Source organism: Haplochromis burtoni, unplaced genomic scaffold (genome assembly GCF_018398535.1).
Source record: "Haplochromis burtoni strain Fernald_Lab_line unplaced genomic scaffold, NCSU_Asbu1 Contig_134, whole genome shotgun sequence".
In the NCBI taxonomy this organism is placed as follows: Eukaryota; Metazoa; Chordata; class Actinopteri; order Cichliformes; family Cichlidae; genus Haplochromis; species Haplochromis burtoni.
The window spans coordinates 1314200-1337782 of record NW_024582495.1 but is presented as its reverse complement, the minus strand read 5'-3'; the positions used below and the strand labels follow the sequence as shown (position 1 = coordinate 1337782).

Sequence of the window (23583 nt, the reverse complement as noted above, 5' to 3'; positions counted from 1 at the left end):
TTTTTTTTTTACACTTTTTCCCCCCTTTTTGCTCTGTTGATGTATCAAAACCACCCGGTGCTTTTGAACTCCCAAGGTATTCACTTCCTATAACAAGCTCGCCAATCTCTTCAGATCAATACATCTGGGCCAGTTCTGTCAGCACATCATGTTCACGGGCCAACACCTACTCATCAGGCCTCATGCCTCATACTCAGCAGCAGTGAAGACAGAGGCCTTTTTCCAACCTAGTTAACTGAATGGGAAATGTTGAGCAGCTCCTTTGCTGTGCTGATCCGTCGGTTGGTGTGTAAGCAGGATACAGTAGCTCCAGAGTGGACATGCCTGCAGGCTAAAGGCAGACAGATGGATTCTTTATATCTACCAGAGTCTTCTATTCATTCGGATCAGTTTAGTTGCCTCTGCGTTGAGCACTGGGAGACAGGTGCCGGATTCGTAGTGGCTCAGGTGATGTGTGATGACGGAGCAGAGCTGTCAGGTCCAGATTCACATCAGATACATCCAGACTACGCAAAGCTACATAATGAATATTTCACTGAGATAAATCATGGATGAGCCTGGGCATCGTTCTGTTGATTTCACTCAGAGGGTAGAGAGTCAGAAAAACCTGGTGAGGCTTTGACTGGCTGTCTACAACCTCAGGGCAAATGGAGGCAGTAAAAATATAATTGCCTTTAGCTATGCAGTCTGTTGTTTGTATCAAATGGAAATGCACCTCTACAGAGTATTAGCTCAGATTTATAGCATATGAATTTGACTGCAACACCTGACATTACTGTTCAATTCCAAACCTCAACGCCGGACTGGCAGGAGAACAGGTGGCAGAATGTGCTATGGGAGTGCACATCAGTGTCTGCACATGCTTGTCTTTCTAGGTATGTGTGTGTGTGTCTCTGTGCAACAGACTTTGCTACTCTGTTACTGCACTATGGTGGGAAACCATGGTGCTCTCGGCAGGATGCTGCTGCTGGCAGGCCCCTACTCTCGCAGCCATGAGGAGAACAGCTGCTTCACGAGCATGTCAGGGTGTGAGCCATGTCCCTGTGGCTCCCCTCATTTTCCTCACTTCTCCTCCTCCCGATGTGCAGTCACACAGACACAGTTCTTTTGACGCTAACCTTCTCTTTTTACAATACTCATAAACATTCAAATAAGTTTCTCCCCCTGCTATCAACTCTGCTTCTTGACCTCTGAGCACATCTGCTGCTCCCTGTTTCTACTCAGTGAGAAAATAGTTCGAAGTTTGTCTCTGCCCAGAACAGTAACACTGGGGCTTCTGACCTCTAAACAAATTGAAGGTTATACTGGTGCTTAATTAATGGCCCCTACTGGAGCACAATCTCTCCATATGATGAAAGGGAGAAGTTGAGCTAAACCCTAGAGGCACCGGGCACCTCCTTTCCTCCTGGCAGACTGATCTGTTCCTCAGTGCCTGCGACCTTTTCTCTAGGCCCGTCGCCTAGCCCACCAGCACCGCCAATTATCACAAATCCCCCGCTGCATTTGTCTTGCCATTTTCACTCTGCAGCCAAAGAGGCGTGCGTGACCATAGACTCATGCAGCCTCCTAACCATTCTGAATCCACACAGAGAAACAGAGGCCCACAACAGGTATGTGGTGCTTAAATAATTCAGTTATCCTGAAAGGTTAAGGCTCCGCCAGTAAGGCGAATTGACATTCATCTTGCTCAAGAGTCATGCACCCGATTTCGGGTAAACTACCCATCGACATGTTTACATTTCGAGACTTCAAGATTGATATTGACACCAGTATTTTACGTTATTCTGCTCTGTTCACTGTCCAGTACGAGCTAAAACAACTACAAAGTCCTGCAACCAGAGCCGAAAGCAAATATCTGAGTCTGAGTTAGCGAGTGCAACAAACCCTGCTCCTGATTTGATAATATCCTCTGTTCCTCTGTAATGAACATTCTCTTCAGCAACCATTTGCTGCCTCTACCATATTAGATAATACGAAATCTCTGGGAATTGTGTCACCAGGCAGTCTTATTTGTGTTTACTTTCTGCCTGTGCGTGTGAGAAAGCACAGAACATCAGTGGATTCACAATAAATCTGTGCTGGGCCTATCTCATGTCAAGCCATGCGTCTGCCTTTGTCACTTTGCAGGCTCAGGCGTGATGGCAGAAGTGTGCACGCATCTCCCAGCTTCCCAGAGAACACTGGTCACAGCTAATGACCAGAACTGTCTGATTTGTCCTGCCCTGATTACTCCTCTGAGCCCCAATTAGCCGTGGATGAGGGCTGACATCCCGACACGATCACTTGGACGTGTCATAGTGGGAAAGATGAGCCAGGGAAAGAAAGGAGAGAGGTAAGGGGGGAAGACAGGGAAAGTGAATGTTACAAACAAAGAGTAGCAAGAGAAGTCAGCGTAAAAGCTCTGGTAGGGCCAGAGTCATTCATTCTGCATTCAGTCAGATATTGATCTCAATTCCCCTTTAACCAGCTACCACTCATCAATGTACAAACCAACAGCTCTGATTGCAATTTCTATAATTGGCAATTTTCATTGTAAAAATCAGTCTCTGTGAGAGTGTTAGCTGTATCTATTCTGAGACAGGTTGATTTCTCTGTGGGTTAGGGATGAAGAGACTAAGGACTGTTTGTGGAAAGGATATAAGACAAAGTATTAGGTCAGTGTGGTCGAATCAATTTACTAGCTAAAGTGAACACTGAAGTCCTGAGAGCCTCAACCATGTTTTATAATGAATTAAAAACAATGCAATTTCTTTTTCTAATTGTCAGTAACAAACTCTATTATGATCATTGCCATACAGTATCTGTTGCTTCCAATAAATATTCCTCTTCTTCTTTTCACTCCTGCCATCTTTCCCCGTCCCCTCTTTATTTTTGTGTCTTTATTTTTGTCTGCCACTGCATCTCCCCAGGATTGCTGAGCTATTGCCCCTCTGCATGTTTTGAGAAAAATCTCTTTTTTGGCCTCCACTCTCTCCCTCTCAGTAGGGGGCAGTGCAGAAGTAACTACAAGGGCATATAAGCCTTCAGAGTCAAACCAGACTTCTTTTAGTCTTTTTTGATCTGAGTAGATGTCATATTGAACACACACGCACACACACACACCCTTCAATGGAACGGCTCTGCTCCTATCCCTGTCTGCTCTCCCATCTCAAAACACACCCACGCAAACCTGAGAAGACACAGAGAATGAGAGGAGGAGGAGGGAAGAAGACGACGACGAAAGCAAATTGCGGAAGGGAAAGAGAGGCGCAAGAAACAAGAGGTGGGAGGGGTGGCGGTGCTTTGAGAATGGGGATTAGAGTTAGGAGATTAGAGGTAGAAGATGATATCATTTGGTAGAGATGAGCGGGAGCAAACGAGCAGTGCAAATCACCTAACGTTAACGAGCTGCCTCATAAATTACTTCAGCCAAGTGTATGCTTCAAGCTGAATCTGGAGAGGGCTGCATAGTGCAAAGGAGGCATATTGCATGTACTAGTCCCTTCCAATACATAAAGGAGTTTTTTTCCACACAACCCATAGTCAAATCTTGGCTTCCTGGTTTAAGTCAGACTGTGTATCCATTATGTGGCATCCAAACCATCATACAACTTCCATGATATTACTTTATCGTGATCTTTGTGGTTGTTTGTCCTTCATGCAGTCCACACATAACGTGTGTTGATTCTGTTCTTGTGAACGTTATATATCAGGGATGCCTTAAAGAATGCTAAAACGTTCACTAGATCTAGACCTGATAGTGGTGATCAAAACTTAGGTCAGTGTCACTGTGATTTCATATCGGTCCTATTTTTGGTAACACAAATATCAATGTCTAGATAGAGCTCAAGAATGCATGCACTAACTTTGACTTCTTCACAAAGACATCATAATTCTCTGCTTAAAACAGGAGAACATCGCAGCTCGGGATCATGAGACTATGACATCCCTTAGAAGTCACAGGCTATGAAAAGGGTTTCCGTGTTTAGTGACTTGTCTTTTAGGAATAAGTCCACTTTCTTCACTTTCACTCTCTGGAAGACAACCAGGACAGCTGGCCTTCTGTCCCTGCACCGCAAGTTCATTATTTTGCTGATACAGAGCTTCAGGTGAATGTCCTTGCATCATTTGGTGAAGCTCTTTATCAGCCTTTTTCACCCTATAAGCATATCCTCCACCATAGCAAGTTTTATACTGGAATCATATATGTCAGTGATACCCAAATAAAATAAATTAAACACTTTATGTTATCTAAGTTTCACATATGGGTTTGAGCAGATATTATGTAAACTGCATAATACTTGATCAGCATAGGAATGTACCACAATGTAATTTTAGTGTTCAAATTCCTTAAACCAAGTCATTTGACATGAAAATGTATATAAACCTGCATTTTTAGAGAAGGAAGACAGGCATAGTAGGGATATAGATGGATGACAACGACTTTTTCTGTTGTCATGTTATTAGGGGGGGTGAGGTTGTGTAGGTTAGAAGGGGAAATATACATTTCTATTTTAGCCAGGAACCCAGCAGCAGCAGAATGACTTTCACTGGCTCGATTCTAAATATTACATGACTTCCTGATGGCAGTGTGCTGTCTGAGGCTCTGTTTGGCCTGGTATTAACCTGTCCGGATAAATCAGCCGTTTACAAAACTCTATGCCTCTATCCAAAGTACTGTTTCTTCCCTCTTGCTTCCCTTATTTCAGTGGCCCTCTAGCTGCTTCACCTGTTTCTTATGCACCATTTCTGCCATTAGACGGCTTGCTATGGTGCAACCCATTTTGTCTGTGTGCAGTGTGTATATGTGGAGTTACTCTGTGGTCCTCTGCCAAGGCCCCTAACGTCATATGCAACCTGGCAGGTGACAAATAGTTTTTTAATTGCTTGCACCAGGAAAATCATTAGTCTCTTCCCTTTCCTTGGTGGGACCGGGCAGGACGTGTGTGCAATAATAATAGCCTCAGTCCGGTTTCCAGTGTGCTATTTTTGGAGCGAGTATTTTAAGGGCCGTCTCTGTATATGCCTCTGAACGTGTGTACGTATAGTACGTCTGTGTGACTGTTTATGTGCTTATGTGCAGCTGTGTAAGTGCGTGAATGTACACACACCTAGTAAGGGTGGGCTAAATGGTCCTGAGGTGCTTTTCCTTGGTTGTGAGAGAGGAGAGTGTGTTTGTCAACCCTGTTCCTGCCTCATGAGAGTTTTTCTCATTGCTGTTGCTATTCCCTAGGAGCGTGCTGTTTGTCTCTGTGTATGTGCGTTTTTCTGTCTGCGAGTGTGTGTACCTCTGCGTCTGGCAGACTCTGGCCTAGGCCATTGTGCTATAGTGCATTACAGTAGCAATCCACCGACACAGTGGCCGGCCAGATGAAGCCGTCCAGTTTATGGAGCAACCTGCAAACTCCAGCTGCTTTTGGTTGGGATTGTGCTTAGTGCTGAGATATAGTATTGATTTTCTCTCCTCGGTGCCCTTGCCATCCCTGCGTAGATATGCACCAGTGCTCAGCATCCATTCACTGAGAAAGGGGGGGGGGGAGAGAGCAGAGGATGATGTTTATGTGGCGATACTGACCCCATTCGTTCACACAGAAAAGGCGTGGAACGTGAAGTGGCTAGACAGCAGAGGGGAATTGAGTTTGTGAGGCTCAGATTGCAAGATGAACCCTGAATTTGATTTCTCTGTTATACAAGCATTTGTTATTATATAGCTCAACGTCTGAGGGTGTTTGTGTGTCTGGTGTCTTGTATGGGTCTATTACATGTGTGGGTTTGTTTGGATTTATGGGTCTAGAAGGATGCTGGTGTGCGTGCACATGGGTTTTAGCAAGCAGGGTACATCTGTGTGGTTGATCTTCTGCATTTTTGTCTTTGCTTTGAATCCCCCATCCTCATCCTCCATTCCTTCAACAACACGGTAAAACCAAAAATCAAAAACACGTTTAGACATTATTTGAAATTTTTCTGTGGAACCCCCCACCCCCATCCCCCACCTCTCCCCGGCCGCACTGCAGCGTTTTAAGTAATGGCAGTGGCTCGTCTCGCAAAATATTTCATAGATAAATGATTCAACTTAAAACTCCTATCAGGTATTTTATAAAAATAACAGTGTGTGACCTTTCTGTGAATTTTAATCTGGCGCATAAAAAAAATCTTTAAGCAATGAAAACCGAATTGAGCCTTTAGACTGCTAGTGTTAATGATACCTTTAGGTGTAAAGTACGTCAAGCATAAAAGTTCCAGTAACCACAGTGCTCTTGTCTTTGTCTCACATACGCAGGTCACATACACTGTTTTTCAAACCATATGAGAAATGCTAGACAGCCAGTACAGAAAACATTCCTCCCATTCAGTCTTTTTAGCTGTCTTTTACTAAAGGACAGTTTTTGTTCTCATGTCTGATAAATTGTATAGTTAGAAGTATCTAAGTATAAGACTACAGTGCTTGTTATGAGTACTATACATACACTGTTCATACTATACATCCTCCTGTGACTGCTAGTGGATAGTTTCTCTGTAATTCTGTCTGGCTTTTAACTAATAATATAGGTATAAGTGCATTAAGATGACTATTGTTTGACTATTGTTGTGAATTGGCATAATTGGGTACTAATATTTTTATGTTCTATCAACAAAAGGTTTAAGACCCTTTACTACAGTAGTCCTGAATCAAATATATTTTTTATATTCTTCTTTTTAATTTTTTGCATGAAGAATTTATATGTTGCAGATTCCACCAATCTTTCTTCAGAGTGAAAAAGATTAAGCCCATTAGAAAATTACAAAATCTGTGTCCTGTTTCACAGTTTATCATAGTGTTATATGGTGGCCCACACGAGAAGAGTCACAAATTTTGGGGGTGACTAGCCAAACAGCTGAAAGCCGTTATTCTGTATATGTATGTGTGTGTGTCTATAATCAGCCTGTGTTATCCAAGCCAAGCAGCCCTACCCTGGCAGAGCTGAGACTGGGGAGACCCGGTCTCTTTCCAGATTCATCTCTCCAGCTTTGTTTGACTAAGTAGTGCCATGGTGTTGGTGTTGGAGAGGGCTGGAGTGGTAACAGCAGCAGCAGTGCAGCGTATGCGTGGGTTGCCTGAGCCAGTGGGGCTTGGCACGGGGAGGCAGCATATGTTCATGGCCAGCTTCCTTCCTCCTCTCCCATACTTATCTGTCTCTCTCGTCTCTTCTGTTTTCCCCCTCTCTCTCTATAGCTCACTTCTGTTAAACCCCACCTCCACTTTTGGCTTTGAGTGTCTTGGTATCACCTGTGGGAGACAGCACAGAACAGAGATCAAAGGGCACTGGGGAACCCAGTACCCCACCATGTCTGACTAATACCACAGCCCTTTCTTCTAACAGAGACACAGACTTACACACTCCTCTTTGTCATCTTTTCATCTGGCATGGGATCAGAGAATATTTGGTGGAGAAGCTAATATGTTGTGCCTGTAATGGGACTCTCTGGTTCATTTTTAATGCCTTTCCAATGGTTGGTCACTCACACCTTGGCCCATCTCTGCCCTACATAAACACTGGCTGTTAGCCAAGCATGTCAGAGGCAACCATATCTGAATTCTGCCAACTACCTGCTAGATATGGACCACCATCCTGCTGCACAGCAGACTTAACTGTGTCCCAGATACCCGCAACCAGCTGCTTCAGCCTTTACACCTTCACTTTTGCTTCCTGCTCTCCTCCTTGCCTCTTGGACCAGTAAATGAACGCTCATTTGCAAGTTAGATAAATCCTTTGAATGTATTATTGATGCAAACAAATTAGCCTGTGGGCCCTAGACAATACCTAATGGAGCCTTGGCTTATGGGTGAAGTAGTTTCCAGCGAGGGCACTGTCGGTGTTCCAGGATTGATGCCTGCTCTTCTGCCCCGTAATTATTTCTCCTACAAATTATTCAGCTGTTCTGATGCAGTTTGGGGTTTAAAGCAGTGCTTCTTATTGCTGGCTATGTATTTCCAGGCCTTAACCCAGCTCCATTCATTAGTTTATTAAAGAAAAAAGACATGAGCAATTAGATAACTGGGATAAAGCCACCTAAATGAGGGGATGTGTTATTATTCAAGTTTATGCATGCTACTCATAGAATTCACTGGGGTTTATGTTGGTGCTGCTTTTTCAAGGATATTCTCTTATCTTGTTGTACACAGACACATTCACACATTTTAACAGTCTCGTATAAGCCTATTCACATATTTACAGAGATTCAAACTGGCTCGCTTTTGCAAATATGCATAGAAACACTGTCAGAATATGTGTTCCTAATATAGGAAAAGTGGGGACACATCTGGACGCGTTCATCCTTGATACAAACTCACAGAGAAAAAGCAAGTGCGCATAATTTATGCTAGAAATAGAGGCAGAGGTTGAAAAAGAATGAGAAGAAAAACTCAGAGAGGAGATGAGAGAAAGAGAGGACTGCCATACTGTCCTCAGTGATTAGGACCCAGTATTGATCAGAGGAGGTAAGGGGAAGGCAGGCTGAGAAAGGGTGGGAAAAAACAGGCCCCGGGGCTCAGACCCCAACTCTCTGGTGGCCTCTGCTCTGTTCCGCTTCTGCAAGCTGGCCAGGGCCAGTGGGAAATTCATCAAAGGGTCTTATCCCCCTATCTGTCCCACATGCACACACAAATACACATATCCATGCATAACACTGGCCTTTGAAAAACATTCTATTTGATGACATCGTTTCCCATTTTTTTTCCCACTGTTAGAGATGGTAAATTAAACCTGATATGTTATTGCCACTGTGGTGAAAAGAGACAGGGTGTCCTATTCTCCCAGTTGTCTGCACAGTGCTAGTCACATCACAAGGATCACATCAGCACTCTAAAACTTTGTGCCACGTGTGCCATAGATCAAACACGGACACATGTGCATTCACGGATACAGCATCAGTCAGCTGCTCATGATGGGGGATCCATATTCTCCCCAAGTATTCAGTATGTGTACAGGAAGTATTCGATACTCCGTGCTCTCCCAGGGCTAGACCTGTGTTAATGCATTTTCTCCTTTAAGTCTCTCTTTTTTCCTCCCCCTCTGCTCCCTCTGCCGGCTTTTCAGCTGACTCTGGGCTTTGGCAATCTTATTTGCCTTTCGATCCAGATCAATCTTTGTCTTATCTACAGCTCTTGAATCATAAACATTTGATAGGCTCAACCTTGACACTGACAAACATGGAGTGGTGAGGGTTTGGGGTAAGGTGCCTTTGGAAGACTTTATGCGATCCCTAAAGACTATTGAACTTTGCCGCTAAGTACAACCCCCCCAAACACAGATATACGCTCATGTTTTGTGCGCATCTCATCACATAGACACATATACAAAGTTTGTTCCAGATATATTTATGTATACGTGTGTGATGTATTATTCATAAGAAGAAGCATTCATCGCAGTGACACACCTTGAACAATTTGAAGACGTGGTGTGCTTAACAGCTTATTGTAGTTTCTGCAATTTGGCTCACCTCCGGCTGATTAACACTGCCCTCGAGTCCTCACTGTGCTTTATCTTATGATGAATTAGCTGCTATAAGAAACATGGGCTCCAAGGGAATTAATGAATATTTACCTGACATTTTTTAATTTTTTTACAGTGCTTTTTGCTACTTTATACCCTACATTTGTTATGTTATGTTATGTTATTTTATGCATTTCAGAAGCTCAAAATCACACAAAACACAGTGTGTTACTTGAAACACAGACTAATAGAATTAGCCCTGCGATATTATACAAATGATTATGTGCAGTGTTGTTTCTGTCACTCATCAGGTGCATTTGTTTTTCATGAGACAAATTGGGTTGAAGTATTTTGAAGCTGTCCAAATATAGGTTACTGATAAATGGCATGTCCATTCTCTTTCATGTTATAAATCTGGATTTTTGGGGGGATCCAAGCTAGTGATTGCTTGAAGGGACCCAGCTGACTCAGTAGACGAACTAGAAGTTGGACACGAAGGTGTGAGATGGTGGTGCACCTTGAAGATGGGGACCCCATCCAGTTTTCACATCTGATTATCTTTGGTGAATCCAGGGTCACATCTGGTCCTGCGCTGAAAGAGATGTGACGTGTTATGTGCTTCCAGGAGCTGGTTTTCTACTCTTTGTGGGTGTGCTATTGATTTGATCCTACAATATTCGTTTTGTTGTCAAAGCAAAACAAAAGATTTTGGTGAAGTAATTCTTTAATTTGCAGGGTTGATACTATAATTGAGCATATTTGAACCCAAAACATTGTCTATTCCTAAAACTAATTGAATATTTTTTGGCATCTAAACCAAACCAGTAAGGATAAGTGAACTCCCAAAACCCAAACATGGTCTCTCTGGCAAACAACATTTCAACTTACTCCACCACCAGCCCTCCAGCCTCCTAATGTGGACTTTGTAACCGTTCAAAAGAGAAGCACTATCTGTTGCCGTCCAATACCTTGGACCACCACCAAAGGACACCTTGTGCATATCTCTGTGACACCAGCGGGATTTGACAGAATAGCACTGTTTGACGCTCTGGGGCATTCTGGTCCCACTCTCTCTTCTTGTGTTTTAATGGGACTTTCTTTCCCTCATTTTCTTTTTCTCTCTACCTCTCTTTTTGTTCCCACCTACATTTTTTGCAAAACAGCAGATCAAACTTTTACTTTTAAGTGTGTATGTGAGTGCTGCCAACAGCAGAGCAGTCAGCAAAGTGCCACCTCAGCACCTGTTCTTTAATGATTAATACCATATTGATGGTCTCAATTAATTTCCTATTACACCACCAGAAGGTTGCGGTCGCTCTGTCTCTGTCACGGCCCTGCACTTGTTTTGGGAAGCCTTTTTGTGGCAGCTGCTGGATGGAGATAGTATGCCTTTCTCTAGCTCACACGCACAATTTTACAGACAGACATACGACACATGCACGTACACAATCACACGCAGAGTAGTATCTTGTGGAAACACACACACGCTATTACACGCTGCTTTGCGCCTCACATTTCATATGCTAGCACATAGATAAACAAATAAAATGTAACTCTGGTTTTTTGTTGTTGTTGTTGTTGTTGTTTAATCATTTTTAAAAGGGACTTGTGTTTTAGTTACAATGTTCAGCAGTGGTTGGAAAACGAGATTCATCTGTTTCTCTGTGCAGTGCTCTGTAGCAATTTTATAAACCACTACTCTCACCTGATTGTGTGACTTTGGTACAGCACAACCCCCTGTGTTTTACATTTAAACATGGCGCACTGCATTTTAGGCCATTTCCTGAAGGCATTGCTTTGGTTTGTGCATAATCCCCTTCCCTGCAGTGTTACATATTTGTAACAGTCTGTAAGCTACTGATTTATTCCCATGATGCAATCTTTTTGAACTGTGATTCGACATCACACTACCATGACCTTAACTGTCTGCAGACTTGTTCCTTGGATCAACTCGCAGTCAACACTGCCCCTGTTGAGATACTGGGGAAATGCTGTTTGTCGATTAGAGTGGCAGGTCCCTGATGCAGCTTTTTTTCCCCCCTTTTTTGTTCTTTTCATTACCTTTTCTTATTCAATGCACAATGTCTCATCTCTGTACTTCAGTCCAAAAACACCTCTATATCTTTCTAATGTGCACTGTTAATCTGAACCTTATTTTTTCATTCTGTCTCACACACACACACACAAGTACCCATTCACACACTGTCTTTATTTTTCATTTTTCATGTGGACCCAGTACACACCATTGGTTGCTAGGAAACCATTTGAGCATTTTTTTTCCCCCATTGGTAGACGTTTGATTACCCATTTGTATGTTTTGTGTGTGTGTGTGTTTGCTCATGTGCATGTGCAGAGGTTTCTGCGTATATCTCCAGAGAGAGGTCTTGCCAAGCTGAGCTCAGGGACTGCTCCACTATCCAGCCCAGTAATAACAATGAACCCCTCACCCTGTTTGACAGAGGACACAGGCTCAGCAGTCCTGTGGCTACTGTTGTCAATGTGTGAAAGGCTCCTGATGCTTTGTGGTGTAAGTACATATCTACATATGTGTGCATTCATGTTCACAACACTTTGTGCCTGACTGGGTCAGTTCTGTGATACAACCCCAGCAGTTGTTTCTGATGCTGACCAGTGGCGTTATCTATTGTTCTTCAGCGAGCTATTGCGAAGGAAGATAGTGGCCAGGTTGGACCGTCTTGCAGCTGGGCACACATCAGTCCTCCCTGTGACTCCCTGTTTAGAAATGCACCAGCACATCTCACTCCCCTGGCTGCTCCTGTGAAGTCCTGATTCGCTCACAGACATGGGCAGAGGCACATAAATAGTACGCCTTGTCGACTGGCACAGAGAGAAAGACAACACACGCGCACAAACAAATCAGACTCAGCACTGATATGAAAGAGAGCAAGAGCCAAAGAGAGGGAGTAAAGAGAGATGGCATTAGCAATGTTTCTTCCTCCAAATGAATTGCAGTATGCCCTAAGAGGAAGAGATGAAAATAAGAGAGCGAGGTGATGAAAAAGACTCAGAGAAAGCCAGGGGTTGTGAGGTTATTGTGAGGTGGAAACAAAAGAAAAGAACCATAAAGAGAGAGAACACATGGTTAAAGCCCCACTATGTCTGAGAGGGCTCACTAACTTTCTCTCCCTGCTTTTACTCCCATGTTACTTGGTGTCACCTGCTTGGCCACTGAATTTTAGGATAACTGCCATGGGCTCTGCTAAGGCCATTATGGCAGTCAGTTGGGCTCCGGTTGGCCCTTTCTCAGCTTGCCCCTGTGTAGCATTGACTCTCACTTGGGACCACCGCAGCTAATGGAGAGGGTAGTGTGTTCTGTAAGGGCCTTAGGAAGAATAAGTGGGCTGTAAACTGTGAGTTGTGTTGTGGCAGCTAAAGGAGCTTCGATGCCTCACTGCCTGGCTTACTGCCTGACTTACTGCCTGTTTGGCATCCAGAATGCTCCTCCATATTCAGGCTCTGAATACTGGCCTTTTGCACTTTTATTGTAATGCATGCAGATACTTGGCAAGGCAACAAACACACTCCACCTTTTACTGTGGTGCATTGCACAAATAAAATATTTCAAAGCGGGGAGGAGCCACACACAAAAATAGTGGAGCACTCTCTTGGATTCTCGCAGACGTGTAGAATTGCAAAATGCACTCACATATCTCCACAATTACACACACAAGTGCACATACGCGCACACGCATACACACAAACTTGCATTCCCCCACCCAGAGTGAAGCCATTCTGCCCCTCTAAGCTGAGTTATTTAAAGCCCCGCTCTCAACTCCATCGGAGTGATTATGTGCTACTGAATTAAACATCACAGGCTTCAGCCCCTGGCTTCCTCTGAAACACACTCAAACATGCTGGCCTCTTCCTGGTCCTCAAAAGTTCCAAGTTCTGCCTTTCATATCTCCCAGCCAGTACACTAGGTAGTGGAAGTAAAGAGGTGGAGTATGAATCTTCCCTAAATCAGGATCTCCTGCTGTGCCCCCTGCTCTGCCATTCCTCTCGCATACCTTGGACACAGGCATTTGATGCAGTTCACATTAAGAAAGCCCCCTCTAAACTGACTCTTACCCTGGATTGATACTCACCCCAGGCATCATTTTAGCTTGGCACTCAGGCAGTGCTGTAATTGATGGAGAGCTAGATGCAGTAGAAGGTGAACTGTAGCAGTTAAGTTGTGCTTTGACTCTAGACACCCCAATTAGAGTGTCTGTATTCTAAACTGGGAACATTTAAACAAAGAGGTTGTCATAGATAACCCAGAGAGAAGCAGGTTCAGATAGGGGTTTGCTCTGCTACCTCGACAGGAGCTTCGGGCTGTTTGCTACCTATTTGGGAGGGTTTGACATAGGGTTTTGTTTACCTCAGTGTGTGTTTGTGAGTGTGAGTTTGCGTGTGTGCTGATGAACTGCGTGCGCATGTCTGTGCTTCTGTGTGCCGGCATGAGGCAAGGCACCAGCCAGCCACCCCCGCATTCCAAAACACACCCTTTGGCAGGGAACGATAAAGGTTCCAAACAAAAGGAAGAAGTCTTGTGACTTGTGAAGGTGAACTTATATCACCACAGAGGCAGTTGACCTTGAAATGAGCGGTGGTGTTTGGGGATGGGCGGGGGAGGGCAGTGTTTAAGAGTGCAACCTCAGTGCCAGAGGCCAGGAGGCTGCCTAATGACTGGCACCCGATGCTATCCATCACCATGCCACTGCCAGGGCAGCTGCCCCCGCATAGCCAAGTGAAGAGAGCCTTAATCACCCCTCGTACTTATTCTGCAGACTGTGTGCACATGACATGCAAGACATACATCCGGTGCACAGGTGTTCCATATTCACATGAAACCGCACAGGCAAATGCAACGATGCAAACAACAAATTCTAATATGCACCGCACATACAGACAGCATGAATATGCAGTCAGTGCACTCAATTCAGACTCACAGCTCATTGCACTCATTCTGCACGCATACTGATGTACATACACCAACTAACATACAGAAATCTGCCTCTAGACGCTCATTCAAATGCTATTTATAATCTAATGTAGGCAGACTCCGATACAAAGGCAGAGACATCCTCACCCATCCCTGCTGTATTTATGCCTTGATGCTGAATGTTTGTGACAAAACAATTGACTGCTTCTGCTTTCTTGATATTTTGTATTGAAATGGATATCCTATAGCCTGCTGGTTCAATTCTTCCACACTGAACTGCCTCAGTTTTTTTTAGTGTTTTGCTTATTTCCCTGAAAGTGGAAAGAGGGGCTTTTCCCATACCTAATTTCCTGTCTGCTCTGCACTTTCCTTCAGTATGACAGACTTTGAATCCCCCCACTTTTTCAGTGTCGGTTATTTTATCAGAGTGGAACAAGGTTTCCCTCCTTCACTCCCTGGCTCATCCTTGTTCCATGAAGCATCCCCTCTCAATTAAGATTCTTTCATGTTAATGGTGTTCTTATCGCTCCTGTGCACGAGTTGTGAAAGCGAGGCCTACTATGGTGGAGTACAATCATGGAGCAGAGCTGCCTGAATGACAATATAAGAGCTGTTACCCTCATTCTTCTTTCTCTCTTCCTCTGTCTTTCCATGTATCTCTGTCTCAAATTCTCTCTTTCCCTTGCCTTTTTTGTCTCTTAATGAGCTATGGTGGACTGTTGGAGGAGCAGCTACATGGAAGAACTCCAAGAGAGTGGCACACTTGTGGCAAGGTCACAGAGACTTAACGAGACAGCCGACACATCACTTGACCACTCACACCAGATTTTACCAACAGATGTAATTTGTGCTCGAGTCTCAGTTCGTTATATCTCTGTGCAGTTATACACGCACATTCACTATTATACATTCAGCACAAAGTAGAAGGTCATTGTATCTGTCTCCACCAACATCTAACTCCGTCTTCAGCTCCATCAGCGAATCTCTCTCCCTTTCTCTCCCTCCTTGTCTTTTGGAGTAGAGCAGGGTGTATGACTTCAGGAGGAGGTAGGCATTCACTGAGAGATCGTAGGAGCACTGGCTGCCTCTAAGTGCGTGGGTGCCAGAGAAACCTGTTGCCTGGCTACAACAGCACCTTTATCCTTTGGTTGCGATGGCGATGTCTTGCATATGCATGTGTGTGCGCGTGAGTGTTGGCACTACACCTTTTTCATGCTTGTCTCGTGCGTTGTATATTAGACTGTAATTGTCTGTGTGTGCGTGACTGTATTATTTTATATGTGCATTCATTCCGTTGTATGTTGGTGTTTTTCACTGTGTTTTTGAGAGAGATCGGTGAAAGGAGGGGCAGGAAGGAGCTCCACCACCCACACAGCAGGCCTTCCGCCCCCATGGCTGACTCCCCAAGACTCCTCTAGTAATTAGCTCAACATCTATCCATCTGTTCTAGGGAGGCGCAGTAAACATTAACACAACACAGCATCATCAAAATACTAGCTACACATGTTATATTTTATGCATACATGATAAATTCATGGATTAATACATATGAGTGATTGGCACAGATGCTGACAAGCAATGTCAGACTCATGTAAGAATATAATAATATACAAATACACAGTTGCGTATTGGTCAACGGGCATACAAGGACAAATCCCAGTGAGCCACTGCATGGGTGGAACTGTCAAAAAACCCATTAAGTTTTTACTGCCCGTCTGTCTCTTTACTGGCCAGTTCTCCGTGCTTCCATTCAGAGTGTGCATGAAAGTGTGCTGCGTGCACATTATGTAATCAATCCTCCGACCTAACCTGACCCGAGCAGCCCCTTTTTAGTCTGTTTTACTTTTTCTGTCTTCCCTTATATAATCCCAGACTAATTTAATGATCTTCAGGACAGAACTCTGTGAGGTCAATACATCTGATGTAGGAATCTGTTTTCTAGTTGCCTGTCTCTAGTTGTTTACAATGAATCCAGTTCATCCATGGCGGTGTTGTCTAAAATGGCTAAAATGTTTGCACATGCAAATGCACACCACAGGTTCCTGTAACTCTGTTCTAGTCTTCCCCACCGCTGCAGAGCGGAGGCTGGAGCTCTGCCTTGAGACTTGCACGAGAAATAAGAGGAAAAAAACAACCAAAGACTACATTACACAATTAATCAATAAGTTAATGAGATCTCATTTTCTCTGAAAAAGACTATCCAGGCAAAAAGTCACCCTCAGCCTTTTCCCCCTACACTTGGAAAACCAACTCACTGATATTACACTGTGGAAAAAGAAAGCAGCCAGCAGGAAATTAAATTAAATTACCATCCTGATAGATTTATGTGACGCTTTACACTTTCATTGTGTTGTTTTCCTCTTTGAGTGGAGGTAGGCCTGAGTTGAGAGAGAACTGTTAAATATGTTCTAAAGTAAGAGGAGAGAAAGAAGTAAAACAAGACTGAAAAAAGAGTGAAAGTTCCAGACGTTATATGCCTCTGGCTCTCTTCTTGGTTTACAATAGGTAGCAAATTCCTAATAGTAAAACGCGAACATAAAGATTACTTATATTTGGATGAGCTATAAGACTACCTCATGGTCTCTTCCTTTGTGTTGATCGTGTTATACGTGTGTGTGCATATTTGTGTAGCTATGTGTGAAAAGGTAGGAAACAGCTGGGAGTGTGGGCGTTGGAGGAAGGAGATTGTGCGTATCCACGTGTATGATTGTGTTCAACTAAGCCTTATGTGTCTTGTGAGTACATGTGTGTCTGTTACACTATGCTAATTAGTTTGTCCTTGCTCAGTCTGTTTTCGTGTGCGCTTGTGTGTTTGCGCACACTTCTACATGTGCTCTATTTCTGTGCACATTCACTCCCGACTGTGCCCATAGATCCACATACATTTATGTACGTTCGTAATTGAATGAAGCTGTCTACATTCTGCGCTTTCATTCCAAGTAAAGATTGAGGGCATCTCTTGGCTATTGACACAGCTGGTGATGCCATCTGGGGGCATTGCACACCGCCTGTGCCATCTCCATCCAAACAGGGCAGCAGTCATCACCTAGTGTCCATGCCAATGACAGGGGACAAGGAAAGCAGTACGATAACACAAAGCAATGTCTAGATCCAGCTTCTGCTGCTAGTGGTGAGGGAAGGTCATCTGTCTTCCATAGATTGCATTATGTACTGCTGAACCGTGAGTGCCCAAACACATCAGAGATGGTAGTTGTTCGCATGTTGGGACGTTTTCACAGAAGTAACTGGTTCTGTGTATCTGTGTGTCCCTCCAACCACACCCCTGCCTGATGTAAAAGGAAAATCAGAGGGACGGTGGGAGGCGGTGGAAGAGATTGTGGTTGGGGATGGAGGGGGGCATAGTCACAGATTAATGGTTCACAGTGAGAGGGAGCACAGACCTACAGTAGCAGCACCTTGATTTATTTGCCACTTAGTACTGATGAAGCCTCAAACTGCAGTCACGCACGTGTTGTCACAGCATTTTTCTCGATCAAGGTCTCAGTCGGTTTGTCCATTCTTGCATCTTATTTAGCTGCAATTGCATGCACACATGTAAGTGTGATTTTGTGTGATTTACTTCTGTAAAAGACAAATAAATCTCCTTCTGTTTCTTTCAACCAACAGGAACACTCCAAGGCCAAACATTCAGAAAAGATTAACAAGCATACCCAGAGACCATGTAATGAGAGCATCTCTTCCTGTGGTTGTACCCATATGTGTGTTTGCACATTTGGCTGTGTATGGGTCAGGTGTATGTGTCAGTATGGGGATATTTTACCTTGTTTGTCTTTGTTGGTTTTAGTGGCAATCAGATGTTGACAGTGAAACAGAAATGATAAAGACTGAAATAAGAACATTCCTTGTGAGAGCTGGGTAATCAAAGCTTTTTATGAATACAGAAGTGAATGGATGTTATTCACACCTGCACAACATTCCTTTAAACGCTACCTATTATTCATAAGCTGTCAATTTAGAGAATTTGCAGAGGTAACCCAGTAACAATTTGCAGGCGGAAAATTATTGAGTTTTGACTTGGTAAATACAGGCAGAGTTAATTGAGGGCATCATCTCACCATGTGGGAGGACTTGACAAAATGCCATACGTGTGTTACACAAGCACACATTGTAATTAACACACATATGCACGTACAAATACACACATTAATGAGCACACGCACTAGTATACGCATCCAATCACACATTTGGAGATGCAGAGATACAGTCACATAATGAGTGAGATTATTGCAGATTTCTGATCCCAGATTTGTTCTGCTGCCTGGCTATGTTTTGGATTGTGCATTTCCTCTTCTGTTCTTGGGCTTTGTTGTCTGTGTGAGGGATACCATGCAGGGTTTCTAATTCAGCAACATTTACTTCTCACCAACCAGCTGGCTTGTTCCACATAAAAGCCCTCTCATCTGAGACACAGTAGCTACGAGTACTGCATGTGTCACTATCACTCCATTATATCCTTAAGAAACCATGGAACAGATTATCCACTATGCACTGCAAAAAAATCCTAATCTAACCAAGCCTTGTGATTGTATGTCTAATTGATCTATTTTGAGAATAATATATTATGCAAGAACAGAAAAATATGTAAGAATGTTCAGAAGATTATGTAAATATGGGTCTTTTTTTATCTTAACAAATTGTACACTATAAAGGTAATTATAGAAGCTGGTTGCGTTGCATGCACATCACACAGTATGTGGATGTTTGAAGCCCTCTTGTGTCCATCAAGACTGTTATTAGCTGTGCTAACTTGTTTCAAGACTGCCCAGTAATCACACTGGATTTGTTAAGTGAAATTATTACAAATATGTGTGTTTTATCAACATAAACACATTCACACGTTTGTTTTTTCAAAGCAGTAACAACTCATTTTAATAATCATTATTAACACTCTACCCTATCGAACCTTATCAACTATCATTATTCATTTCTGTTTTTAAGTGCAATTGCATAATCGGGTCTATTTGTTGGCAAAACACAAACTGATTTTGAAATTGTTAACATGCTGTCTGTGTGAGATTAGTCTGATGAAGCTGATGTTTTAAAAAAAAATGACAGGGACCAGCCTATTTGCTTTGAAAGTCCAAAGAGAGGTGCTGTCTCACCGCTGGTGATTATCGAGGACTTGTTTAGCACTTGTTACAGTTTACTGCATGATGTGTACTATCAATCCCCAAAGTCTCAATTTTTTCCCGCACTATGCTGAATATCTGTCATTTATGAGACAGGCCCGATTCCCTCTCATGTACAGAAATATATATACATATTTGTATGTATGTGTGTGTGTGTGTGTGTGTGTGTGTGTGTGTGTGTGTGTGTGTGTGTGTGTGTGTATCTGTAAATTTGAATATCTTTTGATGTGTTACTTGTAAAACTGCTGAAGTTGTGAATGTGAGATTGTGTATTATTATCTTGTTTGGTAGCTTTGGTTTTGAGAATTTTTCACTAAAATTAAGAATTAAATAAAGAGTGTAAGAAAAATTGACAAGCTGGTTTTGAGTTTATTTGACTCAATACAATGCATGAGCTGAATTTTTTTTACCACTTATTTCAAAAGAATACTCACTTTTTTAGAAGGACTGAATATCTCACTTCAACAAATCTTCTAACTGTCCTTGCAGATAAATTGACTTGTTTCTAGTCTTCATCTTTGCAAATCAAGCTTTTATTTCTTGCATTTGTGTAACCATCCTGCTCCCTCTGATTTCCCCACAGAACCCTGATATTGTGCTCGTCCACTATTTGAATGTTCCAGCGATCGAGGATTGTGGGAAACCATGTGGACCTATTCTGTGTTCCATCAATACAGACAAGAAAGAGTGGGCCAAGTGGACCAAGGAGGAACTGATCGGCCAGCTCAAACCCATGTGTGAGTTGAGGAATTTTGAAGCAGGGCAGCTTGTTTGACGGAAACACGTACACTTTTAAAATTTAAAATGACTTCTTTACAAACAAGGAAATAGCTTTTTAATCATGTCATGCAGAAGAGCAGCCTCATTGGGCAGCTTTTTGTGTCCATTAATCTCAAAATGAACAACAGTAGTCCATGTGTGAGAACTTGAGTAATACTGTTTTGGGCTATGCATGCATTAGCTTTTATTCATAGCCTTTAATATGAGCAGAGGCTGTAACAGCAAATTAGGCCTTAATAGTCTCTATGCACACCTGCATGTGCATGCATGGAAAGACTACTGGCAGCTGTTTTTGCCTGATTATTTATGTTCCAGTCCTATTATCTTATAGCTGGTACACTAAGTGCCCTCAGCACCTCAGTCAGAGAACATCTTTGGCTAGTATTCCTGCAATTTTAAATGAGTGCTTGTGCTCTTCCTGGAGCTGTCTCTTACTTGGAGGTCGAAGTTCAGCTCTTCCCCTAGACCTCTGGCACCACTCCGGCCAGACTGAGAGAGTACATCTCCCCTCTGGTCCATGAAGGAAGTCAAAGCAGAGGAGGGCAGCAAGCTGGTTATTGATTCATTTTAGTGCGTGGGAGCAAGAATGTCTGACTCACCAGAAATCCCCCTTCACCCCTTATCTGGCTCTTTCTGTCTCTCTCCCCCCTCAGTGGATTGATCTCTGTTGTTAATCAGCTTTACTAATGCTCTGTGAGTTGCATTATGTGTTTTTATGAGTCTCTCGACCTGCTCAAAGATCGAGGCAATGTTTTGGAAAAAAAAAAAAGTCAGGGTTTGTCTGCTGATGATAATAGCCAAAAGGGGACCTTGTGGGGGCATTGAAAATCTTTCAGAGAGCTGTTAAGATACCTTTAACAACCACACTCTGATTCGGGCGTATCTGGCAGGGGCCAGCAGAGCTGTGACTGATATTCCAATGGCCAATTATTGGTGATGTGGCTAGGTAAAGAGGAAGGTGTCAGCAGCTTTACAAGCACACACACACACACACACGTGCTGCCTGCATACTGAATAGGCAGTCCAGGCCATCATCACTGGGGTCTAGGCTGTATTGTTACCCTCATCACAGCATTAGTTTTAGGTCATTTTAACATAAAGCCTTACCTCAGGACAGTCGCTGAGCAACAACAGCCTACTGTATTCATTACATCTGTGGCTTAATGTAAAAATCAAGCACCATTTGCAGTAATGCGTAAAGTCATTAACTTTGGGAGTTGTTGGGACAAAGAGAGTGAGTGTGAGATGCCTTCTAGCTGCCAGGCTACACGAGGGGCTACATAAAGAGCAAAAAAAAATCCCTCTCCTTCTTTCTGTCTCTGCTTTCTGTCTTTCTTCTCCTGGAGCACAAGACATGTCAACATGAACTCAATGATAGAGCAACATTGCCATCTAGTGGCCATGTGAGATAGCAACCTTAATCTCAACGCAGGGAGCAGAAGCCAAAACTTGTGATGAAGTTGGCCTCTGTGAATCATGCTTTATTTATATCATAAATTAGCTCCCCAAATATAGTCATTTTTCTATTTTGTTGTGTTTGTTTCAAGATGTTGGGTTCAAATGTGTGTGTAGTTTTAAGACTCCCCCTTCGTATATAACAGAACGTAGCAGAACTTATGCGTGCCGTTTAGGTTGTATAGTGAAACTATCGGGACAAAATGCATGGGTAACCAGCTGAACAATTTTATTTTCTCACTTTATCAGGAATGTACAAAATCTAAATTTAAACTTTAGGGTTTGAGCATCAAATGCAAAGCGCAAAATTTCCACAGTACACATTTCAGTGTTTTCATGTCTGGCTTATGTTTGGAAATTGTTCTTATTTTCTTTCTTAGAAACCGATGATGGTTCCAATTTCACAAGCTGAATTTTGTCAGCACACTCTTAGTTTTAAATCAAATCGTTATTTTTTCCAAATCAATGCCAATTTTTCCAAAATAATTGCCCCCCTTTGTCTTGCTCTTCCCTTTTTGTTGTGCTTTTCACAAAATTTCACTGCACAAACCATTTGACATGTCTAATGATACAAAAAAACAACAACAAAGGAAAAATGTGGATTTCATGGATCAGTTGAGCTTATTTTGTCTCTCCACAACAAAACACACACACACACATTCTTGCTCTCAGTCACAAAACCTTTCACATGCACGAATGCTCACACACAGTAGTTCAAATATAAGCCCTGTGAAACATGGCCTTGTCTGACCTCGTCATCCTTAACACCCCGCGGTGTTTGATGAGAAAGAGAAGTAGCAAGAAGATAGGGGGGACTGAGGGTGGGGGTAAGAGAGGGGCATCGCTACACAGTCACGCTACAGTTCCATAGACAAGGCAGCCAGCTTGATTCACTCTTTTGGTCTAATGCAATAAACACGCAGCACTCTGCAGCTATGCCCCAAGCCTGCTGACAGATAGCGCATGAGCAGTTTTAACAAACACTCAGACAGACAGAAGGCTTGTCTCCAGGCTAGACAGACAGGGCCAGAGTAGAACAGACCAAGGCAAGACAGACAGCACTGGCCATCATATAAACTGTTGTACTCTGCTGTCCCATATAATGTCCAGTGGTGCAGAGACAACCGAGTGGGAGATGCCCAGCATCAACTGCTTTTGTCATTAGGCCTGTATGATGCTGCTCATGACAGGATCCAATCATCAGAATGATCATATGAATAGGTCGCCGTTTGGTGCCTGGGCTGTTGCTTCCACTGGGATTAAACCTAGTGGCAGTGCTCCTGTCATGTCTGCTTTATAATATAACCCTCAGTGAGAAGAGCAGACAGGCAGACACGGTGGTAACTGTACGTCAACAACTCAGAGCCTTCAGGGGTGACACCCGTCTAGATGAACAGGGCTGTGGCAATCTGGCATGAGGGATCAGGGCAGAGGGGAAACAAGATTGTTTGGACAAATAGGATAGGCATGGCGCTGCATGGCGGATGTAAGTTGTTGCATTACGCTCTCACTCTTGCTCTGTCACCCTCTCTGAGTTTGATCATCAGCACAGACATTCGTCTGTCCTGAAGCTTCCATGTTGCTTTGCTATGGACGGAAATTCACGACACCATTTTGCCTTGTTATCTTTATTAGCATCATTTCATTAGTACTATTTTGTATATTTACATAATACAAAGTCAAGAGGTTAAAGTGGTTTAACCTCCAAACACAATTTGTGCAATAATTGTAATAACGTTAGCTGAAACTTGCCCCTCACATTTGTTATCTGCTTTTTTTCCTTTTTTCTCTCTTTTTTTTT

The 23583-nt window shown here is 43.1% G+C and overlaps 1 protein-coding gene across 8 annotated transcripts in view; it reads left to right on the top strand.

The window, feature by feature from the left end:
* The window catches only part of camta1a (calmodulin binding transcription activator 1a), a 281386-nt gene that overhangs the window by 220677 nt on the left and 37126 nt on the right, over positions 1-23583 (top strand). For all 8 annotated transcript variants that reach the window (XM_014336280.2, XM_005930734.3, XM_042224288.1 and 5 more), the window contains one exon: positions 20131-20284. In XM_014336280.2, coding sequence (XP_014191766.1) covers positions 20131-20284 — 154 coding nt within the window. The remainder of the gene's footprint in view (positions 1-20130; positions 20285-23583) is intronic.